The 15,544-nt window shown below is 36.5% G+C and overlaps 1 protein-coding gene across 3 annotated transcripts in view; it reads right to left on the bottom strand.

The window, feature by feature from the left end:
• KLF3 (KLF transcription factor 3) overlaps nucleotides 1-15,544 on the bottom strand; it is a 48,483-nt gene that overhangs the window by 20,057 nt on the left and 12,882 nt on the right. For all 3 annotated transcript variants that reach the window (XM_060777829.2, XM_060777828.2, XM_067469027.1), the window contains one exon: nucleotides 271-368. In XM_060777829.2, the coding sequence (XP_060633812.1) occupies nucleotides 271-327 (57 nt within the window). In that variant the 5' untranslated portion in view covers nucleotides 328-368. The remainder of the gene's footprint in view (nucleotides 1-270; nucleotides 369-15,544) is intronic.

Here is a 15,544-nt window from a genome sequence, read left to right as displayed (position 1 = left end):
CACCCCTGCACTTCTAAACAGGGGAACCAAACCTTTTTAATATCTACCTGATAAGAAATAATTAAAGGCAAACCTCTCTGTGATTATGCAACACTTCAGATGTTCTCTAATTAATATTCCTGGGCATGATGGACATCAGTGCTTTTCAGGGGAAATAGTGGGTCACTTTTTGTTTCTTGGGTGATCCAAAGATTAGTGTAAATAGATGCCACCTTTAGCTTGCCAAGGGTCTAATACACAACAAAAACTTTAATGGAAATTAATACTGACCACTGGAACTGGTTCCATTGCTTCTTGTTTGATAGGTACTGGGTCAAACATTAGCATCTTCTCAGCCACCTCTATTTGTGGTAAGGTTGCTCAGATCTCTAAAAACATAAGGGAAAAAACTGACTTTAAAAAGTTCTTAAAAAGCATATTGTAATTCACATATTCGAAACACACATATTCTTAGATTATTCCTTAGAACAACTCTTGCTAGCATACTTCTATTCATATTAAGATTGTGTGCATGTTCATGCCTCAGAATGAAATACTAATGACCAGGGGATTAATTCAGTTTGAACCAGTAATACATGTCTTTCAGTTCGTACTATGTTGTACCTGCTTTCATGACTAACAATATTGCATTCATTGGATGATTCTTGCCCACAAATCTCAGTATGCTACAGTCATTAGCATGCTGATATGTATGACGGGAGTTTAGGGAAATGGTAATTTACAATATTTCTTTATGGCAGCCAGTGTGGTTTCGTAGTTCGTGAGTTGGGCTAGGACACTAGAAGTATCTCTGCTCAGCCATGGAAATCCACTTGGTGACCTTGGGCAAGTCACACTCTCAGAGAAATGCAAGGAAAACTGTCTCTAAACGTATTCTAACAAGGAAATCCCACAATAGACTTGTCCTTAGCATTGCCAAAAATCAGAAATTACTTGAAGGCACACGCCAAGAGCAACAAATGTACATTATGTTTGGAAATAGTGTAAGTCAGCTTGAGGATCATGCACACATCAGCCTATATTTGAGATTCCCAAAGAAGCCTTAACAACAGCACTGATAAATTATGGTAGAAAATCATGTCATCGTTCAATGGGAAATAGAGAAAATCCAAATGCTAACTTTCAGCATCAAACTATTATCATATATTGAAAGAATACATGCCGCTTTGAGTTTCCTTGGGAGAAAGTACAATATAAATAAATTAAATAAAAAGTGTTGTACTTTCAGCAAAAGAGAGGGAAGAATGGAAGAAATCTGCAAGATTTACCCCCAATGATCAAAAAATAAAGCAAGAGTTTAATGTGGCTGACAATTTATTCATGGCAAACACATCATTCAAGAAACCAACGAGGCAACTGTATACATCAACATCACCAAATGGCTAATATAAAAGCAAAATAGACTTCATTAGTGGGAGCACAAATGGAGAAGCTCCATTCTCCCTAAAAATAAGGTCTGGGAGCAGATTGCAGAACAGACTATGAATTGCTAATATCAAATACCACAGTAAAACTAAAGTAGAACACTATAGCATTATGAAGAAAATCTCCATAGAATTTAAGGATAATGTAACAAATAGACTGGCATTATTAAACCTAATTGACAAGGAGCCAAAAGAACTATGGAATGAAAACAGAGACCTTTTTAGAGAGGAATGAACACACTATCCCCAACAAAAAAGAAAGAGATGTCTCAATGAATGACAGACGAAACTCTTTGAGCTGTTAAGGACAGATGAGAACAAAAGTAGACGATGACAGAAATAGGGTCAGAACTTTGAACGCAACTGTTTGGTGACTTGTGCACATGAAGAAAGAGAATGACTACAATAATCAAGGCAGAGAAATAGTAGATAACAAAAAGAGAGGAAGAACAAAATTCCTTTTCCACAAGATCCAAGAAATCAAATGAAAATTTAAGCCAAGAGTGAAGATGCTCTATAACCAGCAGAAGAATGCATTTCATGACTAAGTCCAAATAAAAAGCTTTGGAAGCAATACACTGAAAGAACTACATAAAACAGATGAAAGGATAACAGGTGCACTCAAGGAAGAAACATTTGAAGATAAACATACAATGTTAGAAAGAAAAGTGGCAACTGCATTCAGATTACCAGGGAGAAATAAATCACTAGGAACAGATGGCATACCAATACACCTGCTTAAAACTACAGAGTCAAATTTTACTCTAATTCTAACTAAATGTGTCAACAAATTTGGAAAACGAAATCATAACCCGCAAATTGGAAATTTTCAATATACAATCCACTCTCCAAGAAAGGTAACACCAGGGACCGTAGTAAGCAGAGGGCCATACTGCAAACAGATATTGGATGAGTATACTAAAGCATTTCAAAAGAAAACATCCTGTGCTTTATAGATTACACTATGTAACACGATTTTGTTCCTGGGTTATAAATGCCATTTCCTAATTGGTTCTGTCATAAACATGTTTTTTAAATTGCAAAAACTTTGTTTTTGTGGGACATCATGCAGCACATTTTGCTAGTTTTTCAATGAATATCTCACTGAATCTCAACCAATTCAACATAGTTTGTGGCAGCCACAAAAACCAAGTTTCTAGAGTATAACAACTACTTTCAAAGTACCGTAAGTATCGCACAATTAATCAGGAATACAATTTTCAAACCAGGAATATTATTTTTCAAATTTTGTTATATTGTGTTATAGAACCTTTCATTTTGTACAGCATGAAAAAAATTGATTGGGGTTAAATAAATGAGTGTGACACATGTGAAGCCCCTGATGCTTAACTTGCATTTACGACAAGAGACTACAGGAAAGATTCAATATGGAGAAAGGGAATGCTTTCTAACTGGAATGGCAGTCTGGCAAGGCTGCATTTTACCACCAATTCTGTTTAACTTCTATGCTGAACATATCATATGTAAAGCAGGATTAGACTTGGAAGGAAGGAGGAAAAATGAAAATTGAAGGAAGGAACAACATGTGATGATTGCAGAACCTTTATAGCAGTTAAATTCACCCACAAGGAAATCTTGGAAATGTCTTTAATGCTAGGTTACTATTATACAACAAAGTTACGAATGAAGAAAACATGGGCAACTTCTCACTTTCAATCTCCCAAAAAATCCACCCCCTGAGCACCCGAAAGTTCCTCCCTCCAGCCTCCAAGTCCTCCAGTCTGTGTTATCAGGCTCCTTCCTGCTCAGGGCCCCAGATATTTTCATTCCTCAACCTTGGCCATGAAACTCATGGCATGGCATGTCTTCATCACACCAGTTACAGATCCATGAAACAACAATTCAAGACATGAAGATGAACCCATATTAATAGGAGAAAAGAGCAAAGACTTGGAATGATTAGAGAAGAAAGTGAAGTAAGAAAGTGAAAAGGCAGGTCTACAGTTGAACATCAAAAAAAGCCAACTAATAATGACCAAGGAAGAATTACATAACTTTAAAGTAGACAATGAAGAAATTAAAATAGTTCAATATTTACCATATTTTAGCCTAATCATTAATTAGAATGGAGACTGCACTCAAGAAATCAGAAAAAAGACCAGGGGTACATCTACATCGATCACTTAAGTTGGTGTGATCTGAGATCAGCCAAGTGGTAAGGATAGTCTCCTTAAGCAACTTAATAAGTACTACTCTAGGTTTAAATACAGGGGAGGTTTCTAGTTAAGAAACTCCTTAAATCTCTTCTGTCCAAGATATGTAGCTACCTGGAGTTACAGTAAAAGTAAATGGTCTTGAAAAATCAAGATTATCAAGAAATAGGATTAGGCAACAGGGGGGCTATAGCCCTCAGTAATGGTGATCTGTTGTTTGTGACTTTTAGCTATTTCAGAATTTGTCCATTGACACCTCCCCCTCCATTTCATCCATTTGTTAATTCCCATAGGCTCTAGAGCAGAAATCTGGTCACTAGTCCTGCAACCCCTCCCCCCTCCCCAATTTAAAGTAGCCTGACTTTAATTTTTGGAAAAATATACTTCTGAGCCTTAGTCTTATGAAGCTGCTTAAAGATATGATGGCAACAAGCGCTTCCGTTGAAAATACCACAATTTAAGACACCAAAAATCTATGATCTCTAAACCCACATCCTGAATTATGAAAGACAAAAACCAAGGCTGTTGGGGGGGGGGGGGGGGGGTTGCACTAAAATCAAGTTCTTCCAGAATTATTCCTACAAAGACTATGTACAATATATGTGACAGAAGTAAATTGGCTCTTTGTTCTACACATACAAATTATGGCATGTTGGTTCATTTGGTAATGAGAAAACACTCAACAATATCTATACAGTCCTGATCTAGACAATATGTAACTGTTATAAGCAAGACAGTATCCACAGATGGTGCTAAAAATATTTCTAAAACATTGTATTTTATATGTGCATCATTTCAAAATAATGTTATTTTAAAATTCATTCCTGAATTTTTCTTCAATAACATTATTTAATAATAATTTTGTTTTTTACCCACTTCTCCTATGGGAATAATTAAAACCCATAAACGTTGTAGAAATACCACAAACACACATATTAAAATGTATTTCTATAAAATACATATTAAAATACACAAAACAGAGATTAAACAAAGGACACAAGAAAATATTTGAATTTAATAGTTTCATATTAAACAAGCAAGTTCTAAAGAAGAGTGCATTAAAAATCACACTGCAAATAATGTAAGTGCTTTTGTACCAGATTTAAACTCGATTTCTTCCAAAATAAGGAATATGGAAGAATTATAACAATGCAAAATATCTCAAAATTAAAGGAACAATATTAATTTCCAGTAGTAACAGGTTTTAAGCAGATTATTTCTCAAAATAACCTTTTTCAAAAGGAAAACTGTGAAACTATGGTATGATACACACAAGTTATTATTGTAGAATAAAATTGAGAATGTTGTCTTCTATCTTATTTAAGCTTTGAACCTAAGCAGGGTGGACCCTGATTAATACTTGGATCAGAGACCACCAAAGAGCATTAGGTGCTATATTTTTGAGGAAGGAACTGGCAAACCACCTCTTAATATTCCTTGCCTATGAAAACTCAAGAAAATGGAGGAGGTTGCAACAAGTTAACAGTTGAAATCCTATTAAATCAGAGGTGGGAATTGCAAGCGTGTGGCTGGGGTGTGTGTGAGCAGCCCTTTAGGGCCCACTACCACTGTAGGCCCTGACATCCACTGGACAATGTGCCTATCCCATCTCCCCATCTGAAAATGATTTAAAATGACCAAATGAGCAGAAATCCCACCCATGTCCCCCAAAGCTGACCCTGATGAAAAAATGAACAGGGGCAACCTTTTGATCTCTGGCGTGTTCTTAAAAGTGAACAAAGTGAAGCATTCATATGAGGGCTTTCTCAGATTTAGAATGGATGACTATGAAACCACACATTTCATCATTACCAAATGTACAAGTCAACCTCATGTTTAAGTCGAGGGCAGGTTTGTGGGCCAAATAACAGTATATTGTGATATAACCCACTGATAAATTGAGGGTCATTCTGCAGAGAGGAGAAAGCACCAATGCTGTTTCAGGGCCAGCTGACCATGACTGCTGTAGTCATTTCTCCATCCAGATATTAAAAAAAGCCAGAAGCACTATTGCGGTGGAGAAAGTAGAGAGGGTTGATGCTTCTTTTTGGTTCTCCTGGAAGGAGTAAGCTGTTGCCTCTTGCCACTCTTCTGAGAAGGGGATGTTTTCTTTTTTGATAAAAGGAAAGTTACAGAAATCACATTGACCTGTAGACAAGATTACCCCCTAGGGTACTTTATACTCTGTCAGCTGCTGGAATCTACAGACCAAACTATTTCAGAGTGAGAAACGCCCCCATCCTTAATTAGTCTATGAGTTTATTTATTTATATTTATTTATTTCACAGTTTTGTATATCGAGCTTCTCAACCTCGTCGAGGGACTCAGCCCGGTTTACAGCCATAAAAACATATACATTCATTAAAATATCATATATCACAAATTACAAAACAACTTTAAAAACACTAAATATAAAACTACAGTGGTCAGTCGTCCTAATAAGATGGATCTATATCCACTTCCATCCAGAGTCCTATGGTGTTGTCTCATTCCTCGAAGTCCTGACTCCACAACCACGTCTTCACCCGTTTCCTAAATGTTAGGATGGATGGGGCGGTTCTGGCCTCCAGAGGGAGAGAGTTCCAGAGTCGTGGGGCCACCACCGAGAAGGCCCTGTCCCTCGTCCCCACCAGCCGCGCTTGCCATTACCAGTTGTTGCCATTACCTGATCAAGCCAATAAAGACTGCAATTATAACTGCTCATGAAAATTATATGCAAGTGAAATGCATTATAAGTAATGCCACATGCAATTGGTTGGCAGCATACTGGTTTATTTTGTATTTTTGCTCAGGTTCAAATACCTACAATTTCCTAGACAATGGTAACTCTGGATCGTGATACATTCCAAGTGTTAAGTGACAAGCCACAACATCCCTTGGCAACCAGAAGTGGGTAGCCAGATTGGCTGTGGCTTTCGAGGACCTAAAGCCGAGTTTTTTTTTCATACTGTGGTTATGCCAAATATAGTATCACCCCCTTATCCATGGATTTGCTATCAACGATTTTCACTTCGCCAAGGTCCAAAGGAAAAAAATGCTCTGTGGGCTTATCTAGGTCCTTCAGTGTGATTCTATGGCCCAAGTATTGCCAAAATACATGGCTCACTATTATCCAAGGTTTGGCCGCGGGGGGGGGGGGGTGTCTTTGCATTTACGATATTTCTATCCCGCCTTTCTCAAGCCCAAGGTAAATAATATGCTAAAATAAAATAAAATTAAAAAATCCAACAAATGCTTCGTTCAGCAAAGGACAAGAGGGATCCTCTCGCTTCTGCAGGAGTCTACCGTACACCATGCAGCTGTGGACAAGTCTACATGAAAATGAAGAAAATCCGGCTACCAGTACTAAAAAACTCTAAAATTAGAACAGCACAACAACAGAGAGGAAACAAACAAGGACATCTAATCACCTCTCAACAAAAGATTGCTCCAGGCACTGCCAGACAATCAAATGCTTATCAAGGTGGTCAGTTGAAACATTCACACCTAGCTCCAGCAAACAAGAGTCCTTTGTCTCACCCTGGTCATTCCACAGATATATAAACCATTTTTCCTAGTTCCAACAGACCTCACTACCTCTGAGGATGCTTGCCATAGATGCAGGCGAAACGTCAGGAGAAATGTCTCTAGAACATGGCCATATAGCCCGAAAAAACCTATGACCCATTCTACTCTTTTCTCAAAAGCAGAACTTCTTAAACTAAACGAGGACATGACTTTGTTTCAGTGTTGTGGTGTTATTTGGCACACTGGGGCTTATTCATGCAAGCAAGGGGCCTTCAAGTACACATTGTTTTGGACCAATGCTCCCTCTAAACACGTACTTTAAAATTTCCAGCTTTAAGAAGCCATGGAAGCCCAGCTCTTATTTAAAATGACCAAATGATATATCAATGTTTGGGAGGATCATGGAGACAATGAGAATGAGAAAAGAATGATGCAAAAATTTGGCTGGAACACAATAAAAAATAGAATAGTTTTTTTTTGTTCTTGCATACATGATATGATAATGTGTTCTAATTCTAAGTGGCAACTATGACTGTTTTTTAAAAATACTTTTCAGTATGTATTTGGCAATATCAAACCATTGATCAAAATAGTCTTTTCAAGTTCTAGAGAAGGAGCAAATTTTACATTAGATTCTACTTGAACATCAAAATTGTTTTCCTTATAAGCTACAAGAAGGAACAACAAAATAGAATTATCATGTGGTAAAACAGATCCCCAAAATTATTAAACTACTGTACATTGAGCATATTCTGGAATGGGTTCATTCTTGACTGTGTGAATAACTTTTCTCCTCTCTTTAAAAATAGTTCATATTTTCCTTATTAAATATTGTTGGAAATGAATGATTTGTGTCCAAGGAAGATCATTTTTAAGAATTTGAAAAACAAATTATTTATGCTATTTTAGATCCAAATATCTTATATAGGTAAAAGTATGAAGACTATAAATAGTGAAACTAAATAATTAATCGTGATCCAGTAAGCAAACATTCTATGCATGTGCGTGTGTTTTTAAAAGCCACACAGTTTTATTTTACTGCCTCCTCCCAGTCACTCCACCCTATGAATTTTTGCCAAGGCAATACAACTTGTCCAAACAGGACACAGCTTTGATAAGATTCTGCTCACACCCTGTACTTTGGCAAGGCAAGTGAAGCAATTTACTGTTGTATGCAAATAAGGATAGGTGCAAAGGTAAAGTCCAAGCAAAGTCTCAAGGTATTTCTGCAACGGTAGCCTGATAGAAGAGTGCATGAGCAGGCATAAGGAAGACAGGAGGAAGAAGGAAGTTATAGTTTCTGCTTTGACTGAAAGAAGCAAAACACGATTCAATCAAGGGAAAATCCTTGAGGCAACAATGGTCTTCTGACCTTTTCCGTACAGAAATCCTACTGATTTCAACTGATATTAAACATGTACTTGCCTTTTATGTTCCAATGACAACTCAATTTTGAAATTAAATTGCAGGATTAAAAACATTATTATTAGGTTTTTTTTTTGAAAAAGCAGTTTAAAAAGGTTAACTATATGTACATAAAACTAATGGCCTGGAAGCATGTGATTATTCTGTTTTCAATGTACAAAGAAAAAAAAATCTATTCAGGATGACCACAAGAAGGCACAGAGTAGGTAAGTGTGCGACTTCATGTTGCTAAACATGTGAAATAACAGATCAGACAGTTTAGAAAATAGAGGTGCTTCACAAAGCTCCAAGATTTAGAATCTATACACTCTGGATTTTTACAGCAGTGGTGCCCAAAGTTTTTTGATCCTGGAATCTTTCAGAGGACTTTTTTCCCAATAGAATTCTAACTGTATTCCTGATCTTTACTAAGCATTGTGAACCCACAAAGTTCTTCATTCTTTTACCTGAGTGTTTTGTATAACAGAGTAGGTTTAGAAATAAAGAGAAAACATTTAAAATGTAACCACAAACCTTTATTTTGCTTCAAGAAAATATTGGATTTACATCTAAGGTGATGAATGAAATTGTTTCATTTCTAGCTTCAAAAATAGTTTTGAAACTGGGCTTTATGTTTTGCACCCAAATACTTAAATCAGGGGCAGCATCCAACTTATTCCTAAATTTATTTTGGTGCTACATTACAGAAGGATACCAAGAAGCTACTTTTAACATCTTCCCTGGGTTCCTTCTGAGTAATCAAAGAGAATATTCTGAACATTGTACAGTTCTGCAAACAAAATCAGCACTTTTGCATGTGAATGGGATGAAATGAAACAACTTTCTATAGTGATGCTATGCTATGAGGTCGGCTTGCTGTTTTAAAACACTTAATATGTAGTAGTATCACTGTAGTAAAAAAAGAAATTATGGCCTACATTGAACTGTATCTCCTCCAACATTTTACAAATGAAATGTCACAAGCAACATCAGAGTGTAGAAAGAAATGGCAAAGTTACGAATGAAGAAGAATGCATAAGTTGGGTGAAAGTGCCACAAACTGCTTTTTGGGAAAGTCAGAATCCTGTTGAATTTTCTGAATGTAAACAACTTTTGCACTTTGAATACAGTTTTCAGCAACTGAACTAAGCTGAGAATAAAAAGCGAAATGGGAAATGGTGAAAAAAACTGGGGTATTTTAAAAGCAAATTTAAAATGAGGCAACAAGGACTAACTGGGGGCCCACCCAGACGAGCATCCACGTTTAAGAATGCGGGTATTCCTGGGGCCCTGTCTACACACACCCCAGAAAGCGTGTGCTTTCTGGGGTGGATGTCCAGATGTTCTGAGACTAGCCTGGAAAAATGTGGAAATGGTGTCTGGACTGCAGTCCAACCCCGGAAGTAGTTGGTTTATCCCGTGCCTTCCAAGAAGATGCAGAATAAACCCATTATCAAATTAATTTTCCTGGCTTGTGCCGAATTAATTTGGGATTGTCCAGAACGTTGTCTGGACAGCCCCCTTTTTATTGTGGAAGTTTCTACAAGGGGCTGTCTAGATCTGCTCTGGGACTGTCCTGTAAAATCGGTACAGGTGGAGGGTGTACAACTGATGGTCCCAACCAGATTGGATCCAAAGAATCTATGGAATTTATATAAATGATGGCTTACATATTTCCCATTGATTCAGTGGTTCTTCTTTCAAATTAAGGCCAAGGTTAGCATTTTTCAATTTGTTCTAGGGCCTAAAGGCTACACTTCTAAGAAAATATACCAGAAGTAACAGTGCTATAGACCAGTAGTTTCCGATGCTATTTAGTAATTGCAATTTTGCAAAATAATGACTTTCCATTCCTCAGGAAATATAGTGCTTTTCTTGATGAACTCTATTCACACTAGTATGCATGACAAGAAAAATATCCTTCTAAGCAATAGGAAGAACATCATTATTGTAACATATGTTCAACAGTGGAATGGACTGCTCTGATCAACTGTGGACATGAGTTCTTTGACATCTTTAAATAGAAATCAGAGTGGTTATTTTTCATGAGTGCTTTAGTTCTGTATTCATTCACAGTAGGAACTAAAACTAGATGGTCCTTTTGGTCTCTATGACATAACTGTGTGTTCAAGGCAAGGAAAGTCAATTTGCCTAAGTATACACAGTAGCAACGTACTTTAAAAATTATGTAAAGAGTTTGTGTCAAGACACCTTTTCTTTTAAGCACTCTTATGCAAATCTCTGCATAATACTCGAGAAGCAAAACTTTAGAGAACAATTCTTGGAAAATATCCCAAGTCTTAATTCACTCTGTAGAATTTTTTTTCCTCCTGAATAACTGTTTTATCTTGGTTGCACATTTTCAACGGTCAGAAGCTATAAACTTTTCCCTTCTGCATTTCTAGAAGACAGGCCCATTTTATTTGGTGTTAGGTACTGAGTCTTAACTAAATCAAATGAAAACAAATGATGCAAGGACCTCATTCTGTCTAGCCCTCTAAGATATAAGGATATTAATAGCATTGATTCAAAGGTGAAATCAAAACACTTATCTGGATTACTGCTATCATTATGGAATTTCCATAACAGTGAACATGAGTTAGCGTTTTGTCTCCTACCCTTAAAAACTCCTAAAACTGGAATCAGTTTTGTCACTGAAGGCAAAGCTATCTGAAAATCTCATCCACAGCCCATCCTATTTCATTAAAAGACTCTATGGCTAAAGTATGGTAGCAATCTTTCTTATTTGAATCAAAATTCTTCGCAGATCATGAAATAAACTGCTAAATATCAAAAAATCAAAACAAAAAGAAATTCAATATGCTTTATTTTAACAAGTATCATTAGCACATGTTGTCTCCATTATTTCCTTCAGAACTTCACTAAATAAAAATGCAAATGGGTATCTTAAAATTAATGTCTATCCCAATAACCATCTAAGAAAATATAAAATATAAAGGGGAGAAAAATCTAGAAACAACATGATTGGAGAAAGGGAAAAAGAAAAAAAAACATGCAAGTACAAAGAGGGTGATAAGAGAAACAGGTTTTTAAAGAAACAGGTTTACTACATCAATCTAATGGTAATGAGATGGATGACAATTTTACACACATACTTCTGCTTTACTAAAATCCATGTACATTTGGAAGCTATAGGAGAAAGTAAAATAAAGACCAAATAAAGAAGAATAGTATTAGAAGATATAATTCCTTGTTAAGATAGAAAATCCTTTAATATTTTTAACAGAAAAGATGCTTCAACATCTTGGCTCTACTGATTACATTGCAACTGAATATTTATCTGTAGTGTAGAGTATAAACTGTAGGCTTAGATCAAAGCAAAAATAAAAAATAAAAAAAATAAAGGAGGAAAGTAGGAAACATTTTTATTGTGTTCTAAACGACCTGGGAATAACTGCAGCCATTTGATATGATTGTTAGGTGAATTGATAAATTTGATATAGACACCACAAGGCTGGTATTCTACTTAATATGTACTAAATGTCAAGCTGAATTAGGACAGTATTCTAAACAATATTACTCTAGTAACTGTAAACTTTTGGTGTGAGGAAGTGGGATACCAATACTAGTATTAATATAATTCAGCAGTTAAACTCAGTGTGCTATTCTTCTTAACCACTATTTTTTAAATATTTTAAACCTCCAATTTTCCTCTTACCCTCCAATTATATAAACTTTGCTAGGAGTCTCCAGACACCTCAATAAGACAATGTGCACCCTTATCAGCCCAGAATGTTATCTGACTTCCTGTCTCAAGCTCCTGCTTCCAGAGAAATACAGACACAAAGTTGAGCAAGACGAAAGAGCAGACTTTGAAAAACAAATGAAGTACATGAATTGGCATGGCACTTTTTTTCCAAGTAGAAGGAGAAAAGTTTATCCTTGGAAATAAAATTTGAAAACAGTAAAGAACAGCATTAAATACTTGTGTAAAATTCAAGCCGGAATAAAACAGGGATGAGGGGAAGACTTTTTAAGAGAGAGAGAGAGAGAGAGAGAGAAGACACTTTCCTACTATCACCTTTAAGTTTGGCTTTCACTGCTATGTAGCAAGGAGAAGGATGTTTCCAGAGAGTAGGAAAAGGAGGTGACCTTTTTCTGCAAAGGACAGAAATGAAAAAAGACTACTTGTTCAAGACAGTGGCCTTCTCCTGTCTTCTCCCAAATTGTGCCATGTAACTTAAAATGATTTATCTTTTTGAAGTTACAAATTTATTTATTTATTTCATGTCAAAAGTGTTGCATAATTGGGATTTCCTGGTTTAGCTGCCCAGAGGGATACTCTTGCTGTTGCTGGGGGAACATTAAGAGGGATGGTGGTTCTCATGAAGCTTTTCCTTGATTTGAGTCTACTGGGAGGAGCCTGATAGCCATGCAGAGGATGCCTTTCAAAATGTTCAACCTTATTTCTCTCACAGTCGTAAATCCCGTCATACATCGGAGAAGGGGAGGGGGGTAATGCAAGCTAGCTTGTAGAGTTTATCAATAGGTGTAGGTCTAAGACATCCTGTGATTATTCTACATGTTTCATTCAGTGCTATGTTCATCTGCTTCGTGTGGACAGACTTGTGCCAAAAAGAGCAAGCAAAAAGGAGAGAAGGGTGTATTAAGGTTATTGTTAGTAAGTTTAGTCTTTATCGATATCTATTATTTCATGAGGGGGGGGAGGGTGACAGGAGAATAGTTAATGTACATAGTTATAATTATTACATCTAATATTTCCATTTCCATTACACTTATTTTCACTACTTAAAGTATTAAAAGTTCATTATATCTGTAAAAGTTCTGCAAATAGTCTCTCTGCTTTAACCATGTTGTAACCTGCCTCAAACCACAAGGAGAGACGAGTAATAAATGTAGCAGAAGTGCTACTCTTCAAAGCTCTACTTACTCTAAAGTGTCTGCTTTGGAGATTGTAGAGGTTATTTTTCCCACTGTGTTAATAGAGCTTTAATACGCTCTAGTTCAGCTAGCCGCAAAATTGAATACTTTATATATTGCTAATGAGAAAGAGGAAAGGTGAATTATAACATAGAAAAAAGTATCCTAACCTCATATTGGATGCCTCCTGATCTAATTGCTACTACAAGGAATAGGAAAACTGGGAGGAGCAAGGAATCCTCCTATGGGCAAGATGCCATCTGTGGACCTGTTAATTCCAAAGAGTCCACGAAAGGAAGGTAATGTCAGATGAACTCCTTCATTTGGTAGCTGAGGGAGACTCCACGGGGAAGGCTAGAAAGCAAGGCTCAGTCCTCAGGCCTTCTCTAACTCCCTTCCCAAATGAAGGAGGCCAAGGAGGAGCAAATTCAGCCAGTGCTTTGAGAAGTTTGAGGAATCCCAACCTTGGGACTCAGCTGGTCCTGCTTTTCTTTCAACTCTGTTCAGAAAAAGTGCAAAGCAACTGAACTTCCCACGGCACAGATAAAACATTCTCTTGTTGCCCTCCTTTCTGAGTTGGCTCAGTTTCAGTATGCAGCCTCATACTGAGGGGCATGACAGACGGGCCAGCCCAAATTTGGCCTGAGGGATAAAGCTTGCTCATTCATGCTTAAACCTGCTGAAGAAATATGGAGATCTCTTTCCTGAAGCCTTCCTTACTTTTCCATTCCCATTTTAAAACTCACATTTTCAGCATTCAGTAGCTCAATGTCCTATAGCTACTGATTTTAAGAAAGTACACATCTTCATTCATATTTTGCAATGTAAAAAGTTACAAACATATCTAACCAAATAAATAATAATTTAAAAAGTGTGTGTGAAATAAGAGGAAGAGCTGCTATTTTGAAGTCTGAGATGCAGATATGAAAACAATAAGGCCAGTAATTTCCAGCATTTCTTTAAAATTAACAGTTCTCACCGGGGATCAACAAATTTGTCAGTTTTGCTTCCCTCTGTATTAGATAAACTTTAGTTATAAAAATTCCACCCCATTATGTAGATTTTTTTTATCAGTCCTCAAAAATACATAATTCTCTCTCAACTACTCAAGTCAAATTCAACAGATAATTGTTTCCAACAGAAAGACCCATTGTTAAAGAGGAACCTGTCAGAAAAAATGTCTTGTCAGTTTTATAAAAATAGGGTACACAGGGATTCAAATCCAGACTTTTAAGGGCTAGGAACCCAAAGCCTTGTGCCTAGATAGCTTCAGTTTCTTCCATAACCATTTTTAATAACCTCAATTACATTCTATTCACTTTAAAAATTTGTGAATTTTCAAAATTCTTAGTAAAAACAAATTGAACAAAAAACAGCTCTAAAAATAAACGGCAAGGCAACAGAGAGGCTATTTAACACTTTCTTCTGAAGTAATTTTCCTGTTCAACATTTTTCCAGCTTGTTTTTCTACATAGTACAGTACAATCCCATATCTGAATGAAATAAATTCCAAGATCCATGTAGGTATCTGGAACCATGGATAATAGCAAGCCTTGTGTTTTCACTACATTTAGGGCATAGGCATATTACAGAATTACAGTGGAGGACCTAGAATGCATATTTTTGGGGTGTAGATAAGTGGAGATGAAATCCATGCATGGATAAGAAGCAGTATTTTAAATATAAAGCTGCACCTTTGTTGCAAGGAGATTGGAAATGTCTGCCTTTATTTCTTTCTTAGTTAGCAGTTTTGAGCTATGGCTAATACTAACTATAATTTACCATGGAAACCATTGGAAGACTTCAGATGTCACACTCAGCATCAGAGGAAAGCAAGGGCAAACTTCCTCTAAACAAATCTTGCCAAGAAAACCCCGTGATAGGGTCACTTTAGGGTCGCTACAACAATAGTTTGCTGAAACCAGACAGCTCTGAATTGTGTTTTCTTGAATGCAAGCAATATATCTCAAATTCCAGACTTGTCTTAACAATACAGCACAGTATTAATTTTTAGGGGGAAGGTGTTTTGAGAGAATTTGCATTCTTGAAAATGTCATGCAATTTTTTTAACATACAGTTGCTCTCAAAGTTATGTGGCAATACAAACTATTTATGCGAGATTTATTTATTTTA

Source organism: Anolis sagrei, chromosome 5, assembly GCF_037176765.1.
Source record: "Anolis sagrei isolate rAnoSag1 chromosome 5, rAnoSag1.mat, whole genome shotgun sequence".
Lineage (NCBI taxonomy): Eukaryota > Metazoa > Chordata > Lepidosauria > Squamata > Dactyloidae > Anolis > Anolis sagrei.
Note: the sequence above shows the minus strand (reverse complement) of the source record. Positions and strands in the feature narration are given on the sequence as shown.